This window comes from Nuphar pumila, chromosome 16 (genome assembly GCF_984573655.1).
Source record: "Nuphar pumila chromosome 16, dmNupPumi1.hap1.1, whole genome shotgun sequence".
NCBI classification, from domain to species: Eukaryota; Viridiplantae; Streptophyta; class Magnoliopsida; order Nymphaeales; family Nymphaeaceae; genus Nuphar; species Nuphar pumila.
Window position 1 is genome coordinate 74,742,181 of NC_143264.1, and position 21,361 is coordinate 74,763,541.

Sequence of the window (21,361 nt, forward strand, 5' to 3'; positions counted from 1 at the left end):
AAAAGTATTCAAGTTTACAAAAAAACTCTATGATATGAATTTTCTGAATTTTTTGGACCAAACCATGTCTAAGATAGTTCTAAATCTAAATTTTATGTAAAATCCTAAATTTCACACAACATGTGTGAAACTCTGAGACTCATAGAAAATAAAACATCTTTTGGATCCACCATAGCTAAAATATTCCCTCACCAAAAATGTCATTTTCTTTGTCCAAGTAGCCAGCGATACTCCACTGTAAATTATTTCCTAGTATATGACCCACAAACAACTAATCGATATCCCACTGAATATTAATATTTCAATTGCCAATATTGGCAATATCTTGTTTGCGATAAATCTAAACAACAAATACCAACCAATCATTAATTAAGTATTTAAAAATAATATAATATTAGGAAGGATTGACCGGTTAGACTAGGCAAGACTATTTCTTTTGTTGATGACGTAGGCAAGAGTATTTCAAATTTCAAAGCTATATTTTATGATTTCATATGTTGCCCTCTTGGAAATTATGAATTTGAAAACTGCAGAAATGACTCGTATAGCCTAATAGATTTTGAGCCAACATAGCTCCTTCTTATTCAACTGTGAAGTTAGTGAACTCAGCTGGATGTCAATGGGTCGGGTTTGGTTCGAACCCAGGTGGGACTAGACTTGGACTTGATTTTTTGGGTATGATATTGGGTTCAGACCTGAGCCTAGTCGAGTCCACTATAAGGAAAACCATACTCCCCCCTAAAAAATAGGCAACATAGGGATTGAAAACCCCATTACAATCTCTCAGGAGGAGAATCAGTGATGGTAGATGAACCAGATATATTAAAAAATTGAGGGGCTTAATTGGAACTTGGGTCAGGTTCGGGTTTGGTATAAAACTTCATAAACTATACTCATGTCCATGTATTAATCGAACCTTCGAATCCGAACCCGGGTCTTAATCAGATCTTCTTATTTATCACCATATCGGGACTATAGGGTTTGGTTCGAGTCCGGCAGGTAAACCCGACCCACACCCCTTAATTTCAAGTGATGCCAATTATAAAAGAAATTCACTGATATGTTGTTGCTTTTAACCTAGTGGTGATGGAATAACCTAACCTCTCTTCCCAGAATTGATTAGCATAAAACTAGAGCAAATCAGGTGATCTGTCAAATAGCTTTAAGGGATCCATTGAATCATCTCACTAGGACCTCATGATCTTTGTCCATATTATAGTCAGTGAATTTGCCAAATCATTAGCATAAAACCCTAAATCCCAACCTCAGCCTCAGGACAAATGAAGCACGATTGTAGGTTTCAAGCCCGTGATGTAACATCAACCTGATGGCCTTCACAAGTGGCTCTTATAACGTTTATATTTCTCATGCAGAGGCCTCCAATCAAAAAAGATATACAGTGAAACCCTTGTGGTCAAAAAAGAAAAACTATATTTTAATGTTTATAAGAATCACAACTTTCTAAAATGATTCATGTTTAGAGGAATTGTACCTATCTTGCTCCAAAATGAGCCACAGTTTTCTATCAATCATCTGTCAATGTGTTCAATCCAGCAACGACGGCTTGAACAGTTTGTTTGTTTTATATAATTGATTCTCCAAATTTTCTTTTGAGTGCTTCTTCAAAAGACTCATCATCGCAACAAATTCTGATCTTTTGGTTGGATTTTCTCAGCTTTTTGTGATTATAAATCACAATCATAACACTTTTTCAAGTTTTCTAAAATATGAGAAAGTGTAAGTTGTGTTTGTGTTCTCAGTTCTCAACTGAGAAAGCTTTTCCCTTTCACTTGCATGAAAGTTGATTACAAGACTGACCTTGTAATCAATAAACATCTTTTGGATCCTCATCTACGACCAAAGCAAACATGCACTTAATAACAATTTACAGTGTCAGAAATAACAAATCCGCTACAGTTTAAGGTTAAATATTTGGTACTAACGAATGTACAAAACTATTTAGAAGTTACCTTTATATATATATATATATTGTAGATCAGACCATATGGATGTAATTTAGAATGTTTGTTTAGCAGGAAATGATTTTTTAATCATGTGATTATGAGAAGTTTTTCAAAAGCTTCAAAAATCAATGGGACAATGTACAAAAGTTTCACAACCCAAACATTTATATCTCCACATAAAAAAAATACAATCCAAAGTCTGATTCTTAGTTAACAAATCATGCTGAACAGTTCCATGCCTTAGTCCTATTCTCAGTAAACACAATCAAATTGAGTGGACACATCTTGCATCTTTGATTTTTAGCTCAACAGTTTCATACCTTCGTTAGTACCCAATATAAACCTTAATTTATGCCATCGAGAGATCATGGCCACACATAGTAGAGATTGGCAATAGATAGGGGTGTCAGTGAGTCGGGTTTACCCAGACCCTACCCAGACTAAACCCTATATGGTCCAGGTATGGTGACAAATAAGAAGACCTGATTAAGACCCGGGTCCGATTAATTATACACAGACCCAGGTATATAGTTTGTGAAATTTTATACCAGACCCGGGCCCGATCCGAGTTCTGTTTAAGACCCACAATTTTTCAATGTAAAAATGCTAAAAAAATATTATTTTATAGTGTATGGTACGGGTCTGGTTCATGTAGTTCTTATCGGGTCTGGTTATGATTTCTCTTATAGCAGACCCGATTAAACTTGGATCCGGACCTGATACCATACCCAAAAATCTGGTCCAAATCTGGTTTCACCTGGGTGGGAACCAAACCCTACCCGTTGACAGCCCTAGCTATAGAGTATTGAACTATTGCGAGAATGAACGGAAAACCAAGTTAATTAATTAAAGATTTGCAGTGAAAACGAGGAGATCAGCTAGTAAATTTGGCAAAGAAACCTTTTGCAAAAAATTTTGTACTTTTGGGGTAGGATATTGAATTTTATAAACTTATGTATCTTGTTGTTTTTTAAAAAGGACAACTCAAGGTATATGTATGTGAACAAAAATATGAGCCAATGATGCCCTAAAAATTGTCCTTTGCCCCCCTCTCTATATTCTTAGAAGTAAGTTCATAAATTGCACTTAATACTTTTTTTTTTGTTAGGGATGGCAGTGAACAAAGGGGGGGTGGGGTGGCCCCGCCCCACCTCACTCCATTTGGATTAGGGATGGAGGTTAAAATGAATACCGAGGGTGGAGGCATGGATGGACTTACTCTGTCCCGTCGCCCCGCCCCATTCTTGATCCTCACCTTGCCCCGCCCCGCCCTGTCTCCGATCCTTCTTTAGAGATGGCAGTGGACCGAGGGAAAATGAGGCCCTGCCCCGCCTCGCCCTGTTTGGACAAAGGATAGATAACATCAAATGGGGATGAAGGCGGGGATTGAGGTTAAAATCAAAACCTATGTGGGGATGGAGACGAAGATGGAGGGTAGGATTTTGAGAAGGAGCGAGGGTGGAGACCTTGTCCCCCGCACCGGTCCACTGCCATCCCTACTTTTTGTTTTTCACTTTTACCTTCAATTGCAAAATGATTTTAAGTTCTTTTTCTAGCAAAGGTAGGTAGTGGTGTTCACAAGATCCCAAAATTACTAGATATTCTTTTTTCCTATTTTAAACAATAGACTTCCAAATTTCCTCTTTGGTTTACACAACATTATCCATGATTGCCTTGAAATTCCGGAAATTTGGTGAAGTATCAATGGCCTCGGTTTTCTATAATTAGGATTAATATATAATTAATTTAGAGCTCAACCCTATGGCACAAAAAAATCCAACTTGAGTTTTCTTAATGTCGATATTACCCTTGGAGTGTTTTCAACACCAATGCATGTGCATGTCGATGTTCGCGGACTCGGTTTCTGAACAGAACGGTTCTTCCAATAGACTCAGAAAAACGGCTGAATCGGATAGGATGGGATCAGCTTCAATCGGTCTATTTTAAGAACTGTTTTTCAAAAAAAATAAAAACTATAAAAAAATAAAATTCGAGAAATTGATCCAAATGGTGAGTTCGATTCAAATTATAAGACGTGCATTTAATGCATAAGGAACATAATAGCGGACGGATATCATGATTATCACAAAATTTTAAAAAATAAAACAAATTCAAGATTATTTGCATTCGATGAGGAGCTGAATCGATTTAAATTGGCCAATTCAATTTGAATCGAGCCAATTTAGGGTGATTTAAATCGATTTTGAAGACACCCGTGTGTGCATAGCACGCATGTGCATAAGCATAGGGGTGGCAATCGGGTCAGATTGGCAGGTCGACCCGGTGGGTTGGCGGGTCAGCATACCTCAACCCGAACCCGACCCGTTTATTAAATGGGTCGGCTGTGGCAAACACGAACCCGACCCGTTTATTAAACGCGTAACCCGACACGACCCGCCAACCCATTTAATAAACGGGGTGGGTCGGGTAAACGGGTTGGCAGGTTAGCAGGCGGGTTGGTGGGCGGGTTGGCGGGTCGGGTTGGTGGGCCGGGTTGGCGAGTTGACCCGCCCACCTAACCCGTTTATTAAACGGGTCAGCCGGGTTGGCATACCCCTAACATGAACCCGACCCGTTTAATAAACGGGTTAGGCGGGTCGACCCGTTTATTAAACGGGTTAGGCGGGTCGACCCGTTTATTAAACGGGTTAGTTTAAGCCCAACCCGAACCCGCCTAAGAGGCGGGTTGGCAGGTCGGGTTGGCGGATCGTGTCAGATTTTGCCACCCCTACATAAGCATGAGTTTGGTGTGAATTCCATTGGATTGAATCTATGTTACAAAATTAGGAGTGTCAACGGGTAGGGTTTACCCGGACCAAACCCTATAAGGTCCGGGTATGGTGACAAGTAAGAAGACTCGGTTCCGGACACGAAGATCCGATTAATGCATGGACCCAGGTACAGTTTGTGGAATTTTATACCTGACCCGAGTTCTTATTAAGACCAGCAATTTTTCAATGTAAAAATGATAATAAAAAACTTTTATTTTACTGGGTAGACTATGAGTCTGGCTCATGTAGTTCTTGTCGGGTATGGTTTTTCTTATAGTAGACCCGATTAAACCCGAGTTCGGACCCAATACCACACCCAAAAACCTAATCCAAGTCTGGTTCCACCTGGGTCCGAACCAAATCCGACCCGTTGATACCCCTACACAAAATCCTAAAGGGTTTGGGATAGTGGGAGGGGAGCCTTGCTGCTAGGCAGGTGGTCAGGGTTTCATTCTCTAGGATGTCAGCCCCTTGCATTATAAAGGGCAAGAGTATAATGCAAGAGTATTATGTTCCTTGCTCATGCCTAAGCAGGATATCGGAAGGCATTGTCAGTGCCACTAGGTCTCTGATCCTGAAGGTGGTTTTTCCTGTTTGGCATGGAAAAAAAATCTACAAATTCTTGAATTTTGGCAAAACAGTATGAGATAACACAGTTTAAAAAAAAAATCAATTAAAAATGTTCTTGGTATTTTAATAAAAATACATTTTATTGAAGTATAATTAAAATTTATTAAAAACTATTAGTTAATACCTGTACGTGTTCGAGGTACATCTCCAAACTGTGTTCCCTGCCTGGCGGACACTAGGTAGCGTGTCACTGTGGCATGCGAAAAATTATGATAAGCGTTTGTTGAGCAGTCTGGTGAAAGAATGGACAAGTTCACGAATTTCAACTTTGTAGCACTACCTGTATGGGTGACTATGAAAGTGATTCTTTAACATATTCCAAGTAGAAAAGTTGGAATTGAATGACGAGAAGTTTTGGAATCAGAAAATCATGGCCTGACTTCTCTTGTTGTTTTTATATGATTTCTACTATTCATTTGATAGTGAATCGACTGGTTGCAATATTTCTAGCAAGACAAGCTCTTGTGAGTAGTCAGGACTCAAATTAACCTACTGATACCCAACACAGATTGTCTCATGAAGGTGAAGTGGTGCAGCCCAATGTTGTCAGTATCGGTATAGGCCCTGAATCGCGCCGATTCATGAGCTGTACCGGCCGATACCAATACTCAACTGAATCGTTCCGTATCGGCCCAAAAATTATAATGTGTCAATCATAACGTGACAAGTGTTAAAACCATTAAAATAATATTAAATTTTATTTTTGGGTATTATTTTTACAATTATTAAAAAATAACCGATTCAGGCCTGCAGCGTATGGAATTTCTAAGGATACCAGATACTGATAACATGGTGCAGCCCTTCTGTTCCAATTGTACTGTACAAGGACTTGTTTGTTCATTCTCCTTGACATGGTTGCATGTACAATCGATATTTAATTTGGTTTCACAAGTAAATCCTGATCTATGGGGACCAATTCAATTTGATCAAATGAAAGCTTGTAAGCACACAAGGGTTATTCATACCTCACTGAGTGGGTCGGCTTAAACCATTCAAGTTGAAAATTTACAAAAGTTCAATACTCAGGGTGTGCATCTTTTAGCTTTAAGGCTAAAGAAGCAATCACTGTTGATCAAGGGGGTGGCCTGAGGGTTTTTTTACTTCTTGAGAATGGATCATATAGCAGAGCATCAATCTCTCATTGACCCCACCATTTAATCAGGTCCGATGCAATTCGGGTTCAAGTAATCCATTGGATCTGGTTTTTAGTTTAGGTTTTATTTGAGTTTATATATAGATATGAATCTTAATTATGTAATAAATCTATCCGGAATCCAATTTTGGATTAGGGTTTCTTATGTTTCCTATAAATTCTCATTATAGGGATTATATATGTAGTTATATTGATTGTGATCTCTTTCTCTTTCTTTCAAACCTTGAACCCTTTTCTTTTCTCTTGTTGATTTCCAATGTTACTGTTATTTTATTTATTTCATTAAACATTCAGTTTTCTTTAGTATAATCATAGCGTAGTTATGCATCCCCGGATTCAAGGGTGCATTAGTTCCCTCCAATTTACACAAAAAAAAAATGAAAAAAGTTTCAGAAAACTAGTGCCCTTGAATGTTTTTAGTTGGATCATTTGTAGCATATTGTATCCTAATCGACACGTATCCAAACCCACATACTGGACTGGAAAATACATGAGTCTGGATTTAGCTATATATGATTTGGATCGGATATCTTACATGATCCGATTCCACCTGAGTGTTCTGGCTTTAATTATAAATGCATATTTTGGACACTATTCAACTTATGAAGCTTACCCACCCTCCACGTGATGCCCAAACATATCTTAAAGTAGATCCATTGACTACTATATACACAACAATATTTAAATAATGATGAGCATCTATGTGATATCCCTTTATACTTTGAAAAAGATGTGGGGAACAAATTAATAAATGCAAACATGGCCACACTCCATCTCAAACAAATGGAATATATATTGTCTATCTTTCTCCTAGGCTTATAGGACATTAAAAGGATTATTATCACCTTCTTTGCATTCATTTCAAGGTCTCCTCAATCAATTATTTGCCTTTTGAAGGTTGGTAAAAGTATTATCTGTCATTTCAAAATGCTGCTTCAGTTATTCTTTGGTATTTATAGACACGTGACTATATGTGGTATCGATCAAACATTTACTAAAATCCAAACTTGAAAGTGCTTTATGACTATGTCACCTTGATATGGATGAAGATACCGGGATATTACTATTTTTGTGAAATTTTCAATGTAACTAATATGCACGAAAAGGGAGTAAAATGAAGTATTCATGTGACATAACTTTATGATCATTTTCTTTCATTAATTCTGATTGACATGAAGACACATTTTTTATGATTTGTTATTAATACAAATATATTTATTGAAATACAATAATTTTATTTTAAATAATAAGATAATGATTGTATTTGTCATAATGTATTAGCAGTAAGGATGTCAACGGGTCGGGTTTTGCCCGAAACCGACCCGGATCAAACCCTATAGGGTCCGGGTATGGTGATATATAATAAGACTCGGGTCCGGGCTTGAAGGTCCGATTAATACATGGATCCTGGTATAGTTTGTCAAATTTTACCCGAGTTCCAATTAAGACCCGCAAATTTTCAATGTAAAAATGTAAAAAAAAAAATATTATTTTACAGGGTATGTTCTGGGTCTAGTTCATGTAATTGTTATCGGGTCTGGATATAGTTTCTCTTATAGTGGACTTGATTAGACCCAAGTCCGGACCAGATACCATACCTGAAAATTGGGCTCAAGTCTGGTTCTATCTGGGTCGGAACCAAACCCAACTTGTTGACACCCGTAAAATTTTATATATATATATATATATATAGAGAGAGAGAGAGAGAGAGAATTAACAATTTTTATAATCTTATATATGCAATTATGCATCTAATTGGTTACACCAAAGTTTTCATGCCTTTGAAGTAGCTACCCAATAACAAAAACATGCTATATATAGCATGTAACAATTTTCATACTCTTATACATGCAATTATGCATCCAGTTGGGTTACGCCAAATCCTTAAACCCATACTTTTATTAGCCCTCTTTCATGTCCCTCTGACATAGCTATACCAAATGACAAAAAACACGCTATGTATAGCATTTAATAGTTTTTATAATCTTATACACGCAATTATGCATATGGTTGGGTTACACCAAAGCCATAAACCCATACCCTTTCTCTCTCTCTCTCTATAGACTCATCATTCCCCTCTCCAATGCATTATATATAATTTTTCTTTGTTATTATATTTTCATGATCCATTTGGAACTATGTATATCTTCACCGAGTTTGTGTAATTCCATTATGCATTTGGCACAATGTGAATGTTCACCAAGTTAGTGTACAGTGGTTTCACCAACCCTGATACTAGTGAAAATAAAGGTTATATAGTTCACGAACCTGATCACTTTCATGTAACTAGAATTAGGGCTATTGATGGTTCAGTTTGTATCGGGTTTGGATTCGACCCAAACTCGAATTTTCAGGCATAAGAGTGTCAACCTGAATCCGACACCAGCTATATGAGGGCTGGGTTTGGGTCATGATTTTTGCCAGGTACAAGACCAAACCTGTTTTTTTTTTTTGTTGGGTATCCAACTTCATCTTTGTATGTTATGTATCTTTTTAATAAAAATAAAATTCTAAAATTATTAGGAACTGGGTATAGGATTCTATTTTCATGTCCTTGTAAAACCCAAACCCGGTTGTTAGTTATATGAACGAGTCTGGGTCATCCCTGACCCAGCCATGACCCGACCCGTTGACAGCCCTAACTAGAATTAACATTGTCCTCGAACTTTGTCACATTTTATGCAATTAGTAAGCGAAGCAGGTTTTCATTTTTTGATAACTTGGAGAAACCCCCGTTATGCTTCTGATCGGATCCGGGTCGGGATGGACACACTCCCGACCTGATGGCACTCCCGTAATTTGTCGAAACGCATCAGCCCCTTCCGTAATTACGCTCGAGCTCAGAGCCCGGTCGCCATCCTCACAGTGGGCCCCGCCTCGTCTCTTCCGTTTCGTACTTGCGAACGAGTCGCGTCGCGGTGAATGTCTCGTGTGGACCATGTGAACTCCACGTGTCGATCAGTCACAATCTCTCAAAATTTCCCCGACTCGTACGGCGCTCCCTCCGCTTTCTCGTTGCTTCCTCTTCACTCAAGAAAAAAAAAATCAGGAGAGAGAGTGAGATAAGCGCTGAATCTCAGATAAGCGTATCAATCTATCAGCAAACGTATAGATACGTTGAACTGCTTTTCGATCTGACTGGACAGCTACCGCGCACTACACACAAGAAAACGAAAGCGACGGGTTGATTGGTTGACAGGATCCCACGAATAAAAAAAAAGGAAAAAAAATTAAAAAATAAAAGAGAGGAGGGAAGCCCTAGGGTTTTTATTTTTTAAACAATTGAGGAAATTATTTAAAAGGCAGGAAAATAAGGAGAAAATAAAGGTCATTGTGTACGGAGAAAGATGACGTGGCGCTTTAAGTTGAGAGATAGGGCGAGAAAATGACGGGACGGCCCACACCCGCCATGCGGGTGAACCTTGTCTCCCTTGACAACTTGAATCTGACGAAAATGACCTTGGTTGGAGAGGGAATGCCGGAATGGGACCAGAAGGAAAAGAATTAAAAAAAAACTAGATTTGGATTAGATTTGATCTGGATCTAAAGATAAATCCGATACGAAAAATTGATCTGACTCCAACTAAATGAATCCATATCCGATCTGGATACCTATTCCAGCCTTATTGAAAGGTTATTTCAGGAAATAGTGTAGTATACGGATCGGATATCCGACAAAACCCTATCGTTCACGACGCAGCGTGTGTGTGTGGGCATTTCAGATTAGAATGGTCTCGTAAATCTTGGAGGAAGTCAAGGGTAAATAGGGAATTTCATTGCCGTGTGTTTTTTTGCTTTTCCCGAGACGGAGAGACGACCTAATCGGGAGGGGGTGGGGGGTTGCCTAGAAAAGGCAGGCAGTCAGTCTGGACGGGGGCGTGTAGAAAAGGGCGGAGAGGAGTGAGAGGAAAACGGAATTTGTGGAGAGGGTGAGAGAGAGAGAGGTGGAGGTGGAGGCGGAGGAGGAAGAATAAGCGAGTTTTATTCTTCTTTTTCTTCTTCGTGTTTTTTTTTTGTAGAGAAAAAATATCAGAGCGAGAGAGGGAAAAGAGGAGAAAGGAGGAAGAAAGCTTGCACAGGACTCTACTTTGCCTTTTTTTGTCTTCTCTCTCCCTCTTTCTCTTTCTCGCTTTCTGACAGGCGCGGGCGCACGCAGTGATACTGTCTCTCTCTTTTCGAGTAAGCCTCTCTCTCTCTCTCTCACTCCTTCGGTTGCCTATTGTTTGAATTTGATCCGGTTTTCTAGTTTATTTGAACGGCAGTCTTTATGCTGAATCAAACTCTCTCTCTCTCTCTCTCTCTCTCTCTCTCTCTCTCTCTGTATGTTCCTAGGGAAACGCGCCTCTTGAAAAGAATAAAGGACTCGCTCCTTTATTTTCTTACTTTTTCTCTTTACGATATTGTTTGTTTACTTGTATAAATTTTGTTTTTGTTTTGCTATATTCGCGATCTTCTTTCGATCGGGGGAACCAGGGGAAATTGAGAGGCGATCGTCGAAAAAGAGGGGCAATTTCCCTGCATTTTCGCCGGGAAAGACGTCGGATTCGCGGCGACGGGGGCGTTTACCGGTGGATTGTTGGCGGAGCAGGAAATTTTGCGGGCTCGAGGGTTGAGGCTGGAGGGAAGTAGCGGAAGGACGGTTCTTTGTTTCACATTTAGGGGTTTTGGTTTCTTTTTTTTTCAGATCTTTGACGTATCTGGCAGAGCTAGGGGTGCGGGCTCGTAGATGAACGGAAGAAGGGGGCTCCCTCTTCCTCTCTCTCTCTCAAATTGTTGGGTCGTTTTCCTCCCTTTTCTCCGCGTCAGATCTCTGGAGGCTTTACGGAAAGAAATTAGAATCTAGGGTTCTAAACAGAAGGCTAAGAAATGGAGGGTGATTGTGGTAAGAAATTGCTTTGTTCTTTTATCAAGGCGGAACCTTGTAATGAGCCAAAGGAAGGTTGAGTTGAAAATTAGAGGTTAAGAGACGATAAAGATGAAACGCCGTTCTTTCTGCTTCTTTGCTACTAATTGAGCTTCTTCCGATGGCTCAGTACCTTATTTTTAGTAAGAAATATTCGAAATAAAGTTTTCTCTTTTTTCTCCTTTTTGTTTGAGGCAGTTATTTCTTTGGCTGGAAGAGGAGGAGTTTTGTGACTCTTCCTTGTTGGTGTATAGCGACCTCTTATTTCTGTTATTCTAAGGCATTTTAGCCGAGAAAGATCTGAAGTTGCTATTTTGGGAGTACTTGAGGCATTGAAATGTGGAATCGGAAGAAAATCGGGCTTTTGCTTTTTAATTTTTGCTTTTCTCCTATTTAGCTCCTCTTGTTTTTTCCTTTCCTGTTTCATAGCATGTTATACCACAAAGAGCTTTCGTTGTTATTTGGTGAAAAATAAGTTAATACTACTTTCTTTTTCTATTTTCCCAACTATGTGTAACTTCTAATAATTTTTCTTTTTGTCTTCCATTTGATTAAGGTTTTTAACTCATCGGAATGAGCTTGTTTCATTATCGCTTCCTCCTTTTCTTGTTTCCATAGTAATTGTCTCTTCTTGATTTGCTTAGGAATAAGTTTTTAGTGGAAGTGAAAAAGGACATCCGTTGCTACATCCTGCTTCATTTCCTAGGGCAACTGAAGTTTGAAGGCATGAAGTAGGAAACAGGATCCAGCCGTGTAGTTTGTGCTGGTGTGATTAAGAATTCAGGGAATCATGTCATCCTTGAGCAGGGAACTTGTTTTCCTTATTCTACAGTTCTTGGATGAGGAGAAATTCAAGGAAACAGTGCATAAGTAAGTAGTCCAAAATTTTCTTATTCCTTAGTGTCTTCTGACCCCATTGCATCTTATTAGTCCCATTGTAGCTGTTGAGTTACTTTTGTTGTAGATTTTTGTTATTTATATTTTACTGTGGTTAGTAACTTTTGGAATGGCGGATTGGTACTAGGCTTGAACAAGAATCTGGGTTCCTTTTCAATATGAAACACTTTGAGGATCAAGTTCAAGCAGGGGAATGGGAAGAGGTGGAACGTTATTTAGGTGGATTTACAAAGGTTGAAGATAATCGTTACTCTATGAAGATATTTTTTGAGATCAGGAAGCAAAAGTACCTTGAAGCTCTTGACAGGTGTATATAATTAATATACGTGTTCTTTGTATATGGTTCTTTCTTTGGAAGAGAAAAATATCCTTTTTGAGAAAATTCTCTTGTCAATGTGAGCTGTTAAGCTGTGAACTTTTTTGTTGTATTGCTGGTATATTCCAGGCAAGACCGGGCGAAAGCAGTTGAGATCCTTGTGAAAGATCTTAAAGTGTTTGCCTCATTCAATGAAGAGCTTTTCAAGGAAATAACTCAACTTCTTACTCTTGATAACTTTAGGTACTTTCTAGATTGAGTTGATTGTTTATGTTACTCTATATTCTGTTTTATCTTTGCTTACATGAGCTTTCTTCAGGCAAAATGAACAACTTTCTAAATATGGAGATACAAAGTCAGCACGAAGTATCATGCTTTTAGAGCTTAAAAAATTGATAGAGGCAAACCCACTATTCCGGGACAAGCTTACATTTCCATCATTCAAAGCATCTCGTCTTCGGACATTGATTAACCAAAGGTCTCACAGATTTTCAGGCCATTTAATTTTTTCAGCATGTTAAGTGATCTGCTCAAGTTGTTGGAATTCCATGGGCTACTAATTCTGGTTTGTGTTTTCAGTCTTAATTGGCAGCATCAAATTTGTAAGAACCCACGCCCTAATCCAGATATAAAGACACTCTTTGTTGATCACTCATGCTCACCTACCAATGGCACACGAGCCCCACCCCCTACAAACAGCCTTCTTGTTGGAGAAATCCCCAAAGCTGGGGCATTTCCTGCGATGAGTGCACATAATGTAACTTCCCCTTTTTCTATACCTCCTTAAGGTAGTGTAAAATTTCTATTTTTAGCCTCCTGACCTGTGTTATACTTCTCCTTCCAGCCATTTCAAGCTGTTGTTTCCCCTTCTCATGGTGCAATTGGGTGGATGACAAATCCTACTCCCTCCTTGCCACATGCTGCAGTGGTTTCTGGACCACCAGGTCTCGTTCAGCCCCCAAATGCAGGCAATCAACTTCTTATTCATCTCTATCTTCACTTGTTTGCTTTTGTTCACAAGCTCAGATATGTGTGTTTTTTTTTTGCAATTGATTGTTTGTTACTTATGTAAGTCTGTCCTATCATCAGCTGCATTTCTGAAACACCCTAGAACTCCTATTGGCACAACTGGTGTGGATTATCAATCGGCTGATTCAGAACATTTGATGAAGCGGATGAGGACTGGCCAATCAGATGAGGTGTGAAAGAGTGACAACTACTCGCTATAATATAATGAACAATGACTGGTTATTAGAGTTTTGATAAATGGTCTATGATATCACTCATCTAAGTCACCTTGTGTCTGATACATTTGCTTTATCTAGTTTTTCATCTCATAGCCATCATACCAACTTTAAGTTGCACTTTAGGTCTCATTCTCCAGTTCTGCACATCCTCCAAACATTTATTCACAAGATGACCTTCCGAAGACTGTCATGAGGACGCTTAACCAAGGATCGAATGTCATGAGCATGGATTTTCACCCATATCAGCACACCATTCTTTTAGGTGACTGATTTCAGGAATTCTTTACTGTTTATGAATTAGTAATGCTTTATCATTTCATCTTTGTAAAACATCATGTGGATTATATAAGGTCATTACTATGATATACCAAAGATTAATACCACATTGTATTTTATATCAGTTGGAACAAATGTTGGTGATATTGCAATATGGGAAGTAGGCTCAAAAGAAAGAATAGCACATAAAACTTTCAGGGTGTGGGATGTCTCGGCTTATTCTTTGACGCTGCAGGTACTGTTCTTTCAGCTGTATGGTTCATATTTTGCCCCCATGTTCTTGAGAATTAGTAGAGAAAGCAACAAACCAATTGCCTGTTCTAAGATAAGCTTTTTTTCAGAAATCACTGATGAAGGATGCCACTATATCTGTAAACCGTTGTGTCTGGGGACCAGATGGTTCTATACTCGGTATGGCTTGGACTTCTCTTCACAACTTTATTGATTTTTAATTGCATCTTATGTGCTGTTTTGCTGTACTCCTCTCACAGGTGTGGCGTTCTCAAAGCATATTGTTCAGACATATATGTACACACTAAAGGGCGAGCTGAGACAGCACTTAGAGGTCTGCCTGGACCATATCATTTTTGTTTCCTTGTAAACTATGATATATGTATTCTCAGTGCCTACTATGTCTTCAGATTGATGCCCACGCTGGTGGAGTCTATGATATTGCGTTTGCTCTACCCAACAAACAGCTTTGCATAATCACCTGTGGTGATGATAAGACAATAAAGGTAAGCTTTTGAGGGCCTAAAGCTTGAGTTTTATGTTTCCATGTGCTTGTGTTTCCTTCAGTCGTGCATCTAATCATCTATTCATATGTGTGCTAGCATGCTTTATACATTTAGATATCTTTTAGCTTTGAGTTCAAGCTTCTAGATGTGCATAGTTAACTGATGTTGCTCATATTGCTCCATGTATGTGGTGGGCATAGTGTCTTCTGCACACATGTATCTGCTTTTATTTTCTTGCTTGTATGTTTTGTTTCTTGTGTTCTGGTTGCACACATATGTTGGCTTTTGACATTGTAAATCGTGTCATGTCAGCAGGTTTGGGATGCTTCTGGAGGTCGTAGGCTTTATATTTTTGAAGGCCATGAAGCCCCAGTCTATTCTGTTTGCCCGCATTACAAGGAAGCGATCCAGGTATAATTGACTATTGAGATGCATGTCTATCCAAAGTTACCGGAAGCTTCTTAGATAGGTGGGAAGCACGCTTCGCGGAAACTCGCTTCCGAAGCGCGATACTTTTTGCTTTCAAAACTTTATGAGAATCTCGATTCTCCCACGCTTCTTCTATTCTTTCCACATGCTTCATCTATTCTTCTTATATGTTTTCTCACTCTACTTTTCATGTTTTTTATGTGTTTTCTCACACTTCACACTCACTTTCATGTGCTTTCTCTAAATTGGCAGTCAGCTTTTTTAAATTTTGTTAAAAATTTAATTCTCACACTAAAAAATTATGAATTTAAAGAAGTCACTTTTATTTTAGTTTTTATTTGCATTTTATTTCGATTCTCATTCAATTCTTACATTGTTTTTTTAATTTCTCGCTTCCCGCTTCCTATACATTTTAAAATGCATCGCTTCTCGCTTCTGCTTCCTAGTCTGGCAACCTTGTGTCTATCCAAGTTAAACTTTTATCTCGGAATGCATATTGGTAGCCGAATCTGAAAATTTTTGATACAGGGAAATCCCCTTAAGTTTGTATCAATTCCATGACCGCTCTTCATTGCTTTGCTCATGTGCAGTTCATTTTCTCTACTGCTATTGATGGAAAAATCAAAGCATGGCTATATGATAGCATGGGATCTAGAGTTGATTATGATGCTCCTGGCCACTGTTGCACGACTATGGCATATAGTACAGATGGAACAAGGTGAACTTGCTCATACTTGAACTGGTATTTATTTCTTTGTCTGCATTAGCTGCAACTCTTAGATGGACCTCTTTCTGTGCCGTGTTTCCTCTGTGATTGGCATCTATCTTCACATTTGTTCTTTCCTGTTAGGTTCCTGCGACTTCTTGTCCTAATTTATTGAATTACTCTTGTTGCTTGTAGATATGATAGCCTGTGCAACAAGCTAGATGTAAATCTTCTTAGTGAAATAGTTTCTTGTTGATCTTCTGCCAGGCTCTTTTCTTGTGGGACTAGCAAGGAAGGCGATTCACACTTAGTAGAGTGGAACGAAAGTGAAGGGGCAATTAAAAGGACATACTCTGGGTTTAAAAAGCGTTCTTTAGGTGTTGTTCAGTTCGACACGACACGAAATCGATTCTTAGCAGCTGGTGATGAATTTCAAATCAAGTTCTGGGATATGGATAACAGTAATATTTTGACAACAACAGATGCTGATGGAGGATTGGCGGTTTGCACTACCAATTCTTATTACAGTAGTTTCAAAATTGATCTGCTGGAAAATTATAGGATGATTGCAACTTTTTTTGTTGCACTTTATTTTGCAGGCTAGTCCTCGATTGAGATTCAATAAAGAAGGTTCCTTGCTTGCAGTTACAACTGCTGATAATGGCATCAAAATCTTGGCAAATAGTGACAGGCAGAGACTTATCAGGATGTTTGAAAACAGGGCATTTGAAGGGTCTAGGAGTGCCTCCGAATCAATGACCACTAAGGTCAGACATAGATCTTATCTCTTGTCCATTTATTTGCAGTTCTTTTGCATGAGTATGTAATGCTGATTTTTTTTGTGCAGCCTCAAATTATTAATGCACTGCCTGCTGTTACAAATGTCAATTCGCCTCTTGTTTCTGTTCTTGAGCATCCCGATAGAATTCCAACTGCAGTATCTATGAGCAATTTGGTATGTCATTTTGTTAGATATCTATTTTGTTTAAGAAGGTTGTCTATTTTGATCTGATTTTTTAGACGTATATAAAATGCAGAATGCAATGGAAAACAATAGAACACCTGATGTGAAACCAAGGATTTCAGAAGATGGATTGGACAAGATCAAAAGTTGGAAACTAGCTGATATTGTAGAGTCAGCACAACTTAAGGCTCTATGGTTGCCTGACCCCTTGGCTACAGGCAAGGTAAGAATCATCCAGATTCAACCAAGCCTAGGATTATTTTGTGCCTCACTTCACCTGTGGTTGAACCGTGCATGCTTTTGTTCTGTGTTTCACATTGGGTTCAGACTTCAGATACTGGTATATGGTGGCTGTGCATGTCCATGTCCATGTGTGTGTGTGTGTCCATAGTTTTGAAACAACACCATTGAACTAATTCAAAAGGCAGAAACAAACCTAAAAAAGAATTGAAGACTTTCCTGTTTCAACCCCTAATTTTATCAACTAAAAAATCTTTTGGTGGCATTTTCCTGGTGCACTTGTTTTGATTTTTGGGGAACTCAGACTTGATTTGGGTTCGATTCTTTTCTGGATCCTGAATAAATTGCAAATTAAAGAAATGTTGGCCAATCAGGAAGGGTAGTCATCACAAAAAATTCAACTTTTTGGATTCCTGATTTTTTCCTCTCTTTTTTTTTCATCTGACAACTTAGAATATGGCTAAGTTGAACTGGTTCTGCTGATTTTCCTTTTTTTTTTGCACCCCTATTGTGAAAATTCTATATTCTCGGATATAGTATTCCTAAGTTTAAATAGTCCAACTAATATGGGTTATGCAATGTACTTTTGCAGATAGTGAGGCTGATATACACAAACTCTGGTATGGCCATCTTAGCTCTTGCCTCCAATGCTGTCCATAAGCTGTGGAAATGGCAGAAATGTGATCGAAACCCTTCTGGGAAGGTAGAGTTAATATTTCTTAGAGGATTATTGCTCTCCATTTTATGGTTGCTAACATATGTTGTCTGCAGTCTACTGCTGCTATTGCACCTCAGATGTGGCAACCTGCAAGTGGAATTCCCATGACTAACGACATAAGTGATGCTAATTCATCTGAAGAATCTGCTGCATGTATAGCACTGTCCAAGAATGATTCTTATGTCATGTCTGCGTCTGGTGGGAAGGTTTCTTTGTTCAACATGATGACATTCAAGGTCAGCGATTTCTAGTCTCCTGCTGTTTTGCTTCTAAGTTCTAAATAATAACTTCAATTGTCTTAACAAACTCTTGTCACTTATGATTTTAGGTTATGACAACTTTCATGCCACCACCTCCAGCTGCCACTTTTCTAGCATTCCACCCTCAGGATAATAATATTATTGCTATAGGAATGGAGGATTCAACAATCCAGATATACAACGTCAGGATAGATGAGGTATTTTCATATATTCTCTGTCTAGGGTGGATAATTGTTGTTCTTGTAAGTACAAATAGTCACTGGTTCTTGTAAACTTCGAAGCATCTTCTGTCTTCACTTCTAATAGTCATGAAAATCAAACAGTTTTATCTTTGGTGAATCGGACAAAGTATATGATAGTTTCTTGGATTTTCAATATGAAGATTGTTTGGAATAACAATTAGAGTTCCTTTTTTTTCTCTGACAATTTTGATAGGCATCATTAAGTTTTTTGAAGGTGTAATTACAGCTGAAACCAACATAATTTATTTTTACAATACTAAATGATGAACTCATTTGGCATATTTTGGTAGCATGTCATTCAGTTTGAGAAAACGCCAGAAGTATGTCCTCGTTTTGGGTCCCTTTCACTATACATGGAACGGTTTAATATATGCCAAATTGCTAGCTATTGGCATTATTCATCTATTCTATGTTGAAATTATTAGTCTTCTTCAGTTATATATTTCGAAGAATGATCCCAAGACCCTTGGCCGTGTTTTCTGTTAAATGAAAAGCTGAGACATCCCCATCTTAGCACATTGTCCATTGATACCAAATACATTCTTCCTGGCATTTAATGTATTAATTGGATTATGTCTTATATTCAGGTCAAAACCAAGCTCAAGGGCCATCAAAAAAGGATAACTGGTCTTGCATTTTCACAGTCCATGAATGTCCTGGTATCCTCTGGTGCAGATGCACAGGTAATTGAACTGTCCAGTTGAATGTGCAGGAGGCAACTCCTGTATTTATGGTACTGGCAACTTTTAAACCTTTCAATCTTTCTGTGTTTTTGATGCAGCTGTGTGTGTGGAGCATTGATTCATGGGATAAGAAGAAATCAAGGTTTATACAGGCTCCTGGCCGGCCAGCGCCATTGGCTGGTGAGACAAGAGTTCAATTCCACAATGATCAGACTCACTTATTAGCTGTTCATGAAACCCAGATTGTCATATATGATGGAAAGCTGGAGTGTTCACGATCTGTAAGTTTTCACTCATGCAACTGATGCATGCATTGTTGGTCAATACTAATGTGATGCCTTGTTTAATGAGATTTTTTGTGAATTGACTTGATATCCTGAAATGTGGTAACATAATTAGAGCCTGCTATCATCTTATTTGGTGTGTGCGTGTGTGTGTGTGCATGCCTTTAGCATTGTAAAGCATGCCGCTACACATTCAAGCAATGGGAAACCTATCTAATAGGAAATACAGATATGAATTGGATTCTTTTTGGTAACTTGATTGTTGTGAAGTGCCTGTCAAATTCCTAGATTTTAACATTCTTTCCTTCAATTCAAAATTCCTTTTTTATTGAATACCATTTAGTGAAAGGCCAAAGTTCGATGCACATGATTGTTTCCAAAATTAGTGAAAACCATTTTGTTCGCCCATAGGCTTGGATTTTTTTTTTTTGGAACTTGAATCTGGCCTACATGATTTTTTGCCAACTTCTAGTTAGGTTTATTGTTTGAACTTGAAAGTGTTCCTTTTGTACGCAATCATAAGCTATTGTGAACATCACGTGTTCTTCATGCCATTGTTCTTGTGTCTTGTAAGAATTACATTTCTCATCTTTTTAATCTGTATATTTGCCGGTTAGGGAATCTTACTGGTGGTTCCTTTGCTTTACAGTGGACCCCAAGAGACTCGCTCTCAGCACCCATTTCAAGTGCAATCTACTCATGTGACGGTTTACTAGTCTACGCTGGATTTTGTGATGGTGCAGTTGGAGTCTTTGATGCAGAGAATCTAAGGCTCAGGTGTCGGATTGCACCATCGGCCTATATTCCTCCGTCAGTTTCTAGGTGAGTGACGCCCTTTTGCTTTTATTTTCATTATCTACTCTGTTGGCAGTTTCCTCTCTCTCTCTCTCTCTCTCTCTCTCTCTCTCTCTCTCTCTCTCATGTATCGTTGCTCAAGGATATGGACATACACCACCATGGCCCTGAGTAGTTTCTCTTAGTGTTTGATGTGGGGTTTAATCTTTTGCAGCAGTAGCAGTGTCTATCCTATGGTGATCGCATATCACCCATCTGAGCCTAACCAGATTGCTCTTGGCATGAGTGATGGAGCAGTTCACGTAATCGAACCCTCAGATGCTGAACCAAAATGGGGGGGCTCAATTCCTCAGGACAATGGTGCTCTTCCCCTTCCCCTAAATCCGTCACTGACCAATCCAGTATCAGAATCTCCTTCCAGATGACAAACTACTCATACTTTGGAAACAAAAAAAAATCAATCAGCAGATGCATCAAAAGATTTCAAGTGGCAAAAAACAGCCAGAAGCTACTCTGGTGCAATTTTTCTTGCTGGCGATCACCTTTTTTGTTCCATCGCCATGCTCCAAGAGGGCCTTTTCTATGCCCTGTCTCAATCACCTCGAAGTGTAAAGTTTCTAAGTAAATGATAAATAGGTTGGCTCCTCCTTCCATGTTTCTAATGTACATCAAAAAATGCAATATATCCCTGTAGGTCTTAGCATAGAGCATTGGTCTCTTGTTTTAAACAATCTTGAAGTTTTATTGTGTTATTGACCTATGGTGGCGGTTGAGAGCTTCCAACTGACAGTTTGATAGGTTTCAATTGCCAAATGTTTGTTTTTTAACATATTCTTGGGTTAGTACACGACCAGAACGTCCTTTTCTCTTTTATGATTGTGTTTATCATTGGTTTGATGATCCCTATTTTGTATTGCTCTCTCTCTCTCTCTTAAAGTCAACTGTGAGCTTCTAAAATGGTGGTGGAGCTGACTGATACGTGCCTCTACAATGGCCGTGTGGTTGGAGGTTGGGACTTTGGCAGGGGTCCCCAATGCATGAATGGTGCAGTAGCAACAACCCTCCACCACGAACAACCGGACGCACTTTTGACTGTCCAGAGTACCTTTTGCTTTTTCCCTTAGCCTAAGTTCACAGGCTATCCTC

At 38.8% G+C, this 21,361-nt stretch overlaps 1 protein-coding gene across 4 annotated transcripts; it reads left to right on the top strand.

Moving 5' to 3' along the window:
* The first annotated feature begins 10,369 nt into the window (after nucleotides 1–10,369).
* LOC149813622 (protein TOPLESS-RELATED PROTEIN 2-like) lies at nucleotides 10,370–21,085 on the top strand. Of its 4 annotated transcripts, none has more exons than XM_089992249.1 (27): nucleotides 10,432–10,697; nucleotides 10,992–11,400; nucleotides 12,066–12,291; nucleotides 12,446–12,625; nucleotides 12,764–12,877; nucleotides 12,954–13,112; nucleotides 13,214–13,391; nucleotides 13,479–13,602; nucleotides 13,724–13,833; nucleotides 14,005–14,143; nucleotides 14,283–14,392; nucleotides 14,499–14,568; nucleotides 14,649–14,722; nucleotides 14,799–14,894; nucleotides 15,210–15,305; nucleotides 15,914–16,041; nucleotides 16,297–16,531; nucleotides 16,629–16,796; nucleotides 16,877–16,984; nucleotides 17,067–17,216; nucleotides 17,826–17,936; nucleotides 18,005–18,187; nucleotides 18,280–18,408; nucleotides 19,041–19,136; nucleotides 19,235–19,417; nucleotides 20,070–20,242; nucleotides 20,430–21,085. In XM_089992249.1, exons 3-27 carry the CDS (start codon nucleotides 12,212–12,214, stop codon nucleotides 20,638–20,640), a joined length of 3,405 nt encoding a protein of 1,134 aa, XP_089848375.1. In that variant the 5' UTR covers nucleotides 10,432–10,697; nucleotides 10,992–11,400; nucleotides 12,066–12,211; the 3' UTR covers nucleotides 20,641–21,085. The 4 variants fall into 4 exon arrangements, with proteins under 4 accessions (XP_089848374.1, XP_089848376.1, XP_089848375.1 ...); XM_089992253.1 differs by having other exon boundaries at nucleotides 20,433–21,085; XM_089992248.1 differs by lacking the exon at nucleotides 10,992–11,400 and having other exon boundaries at nucleotides 10,370–10,697.
* Nucleotides 21,086–21,361: the final 276 nt, after the last annotated feature.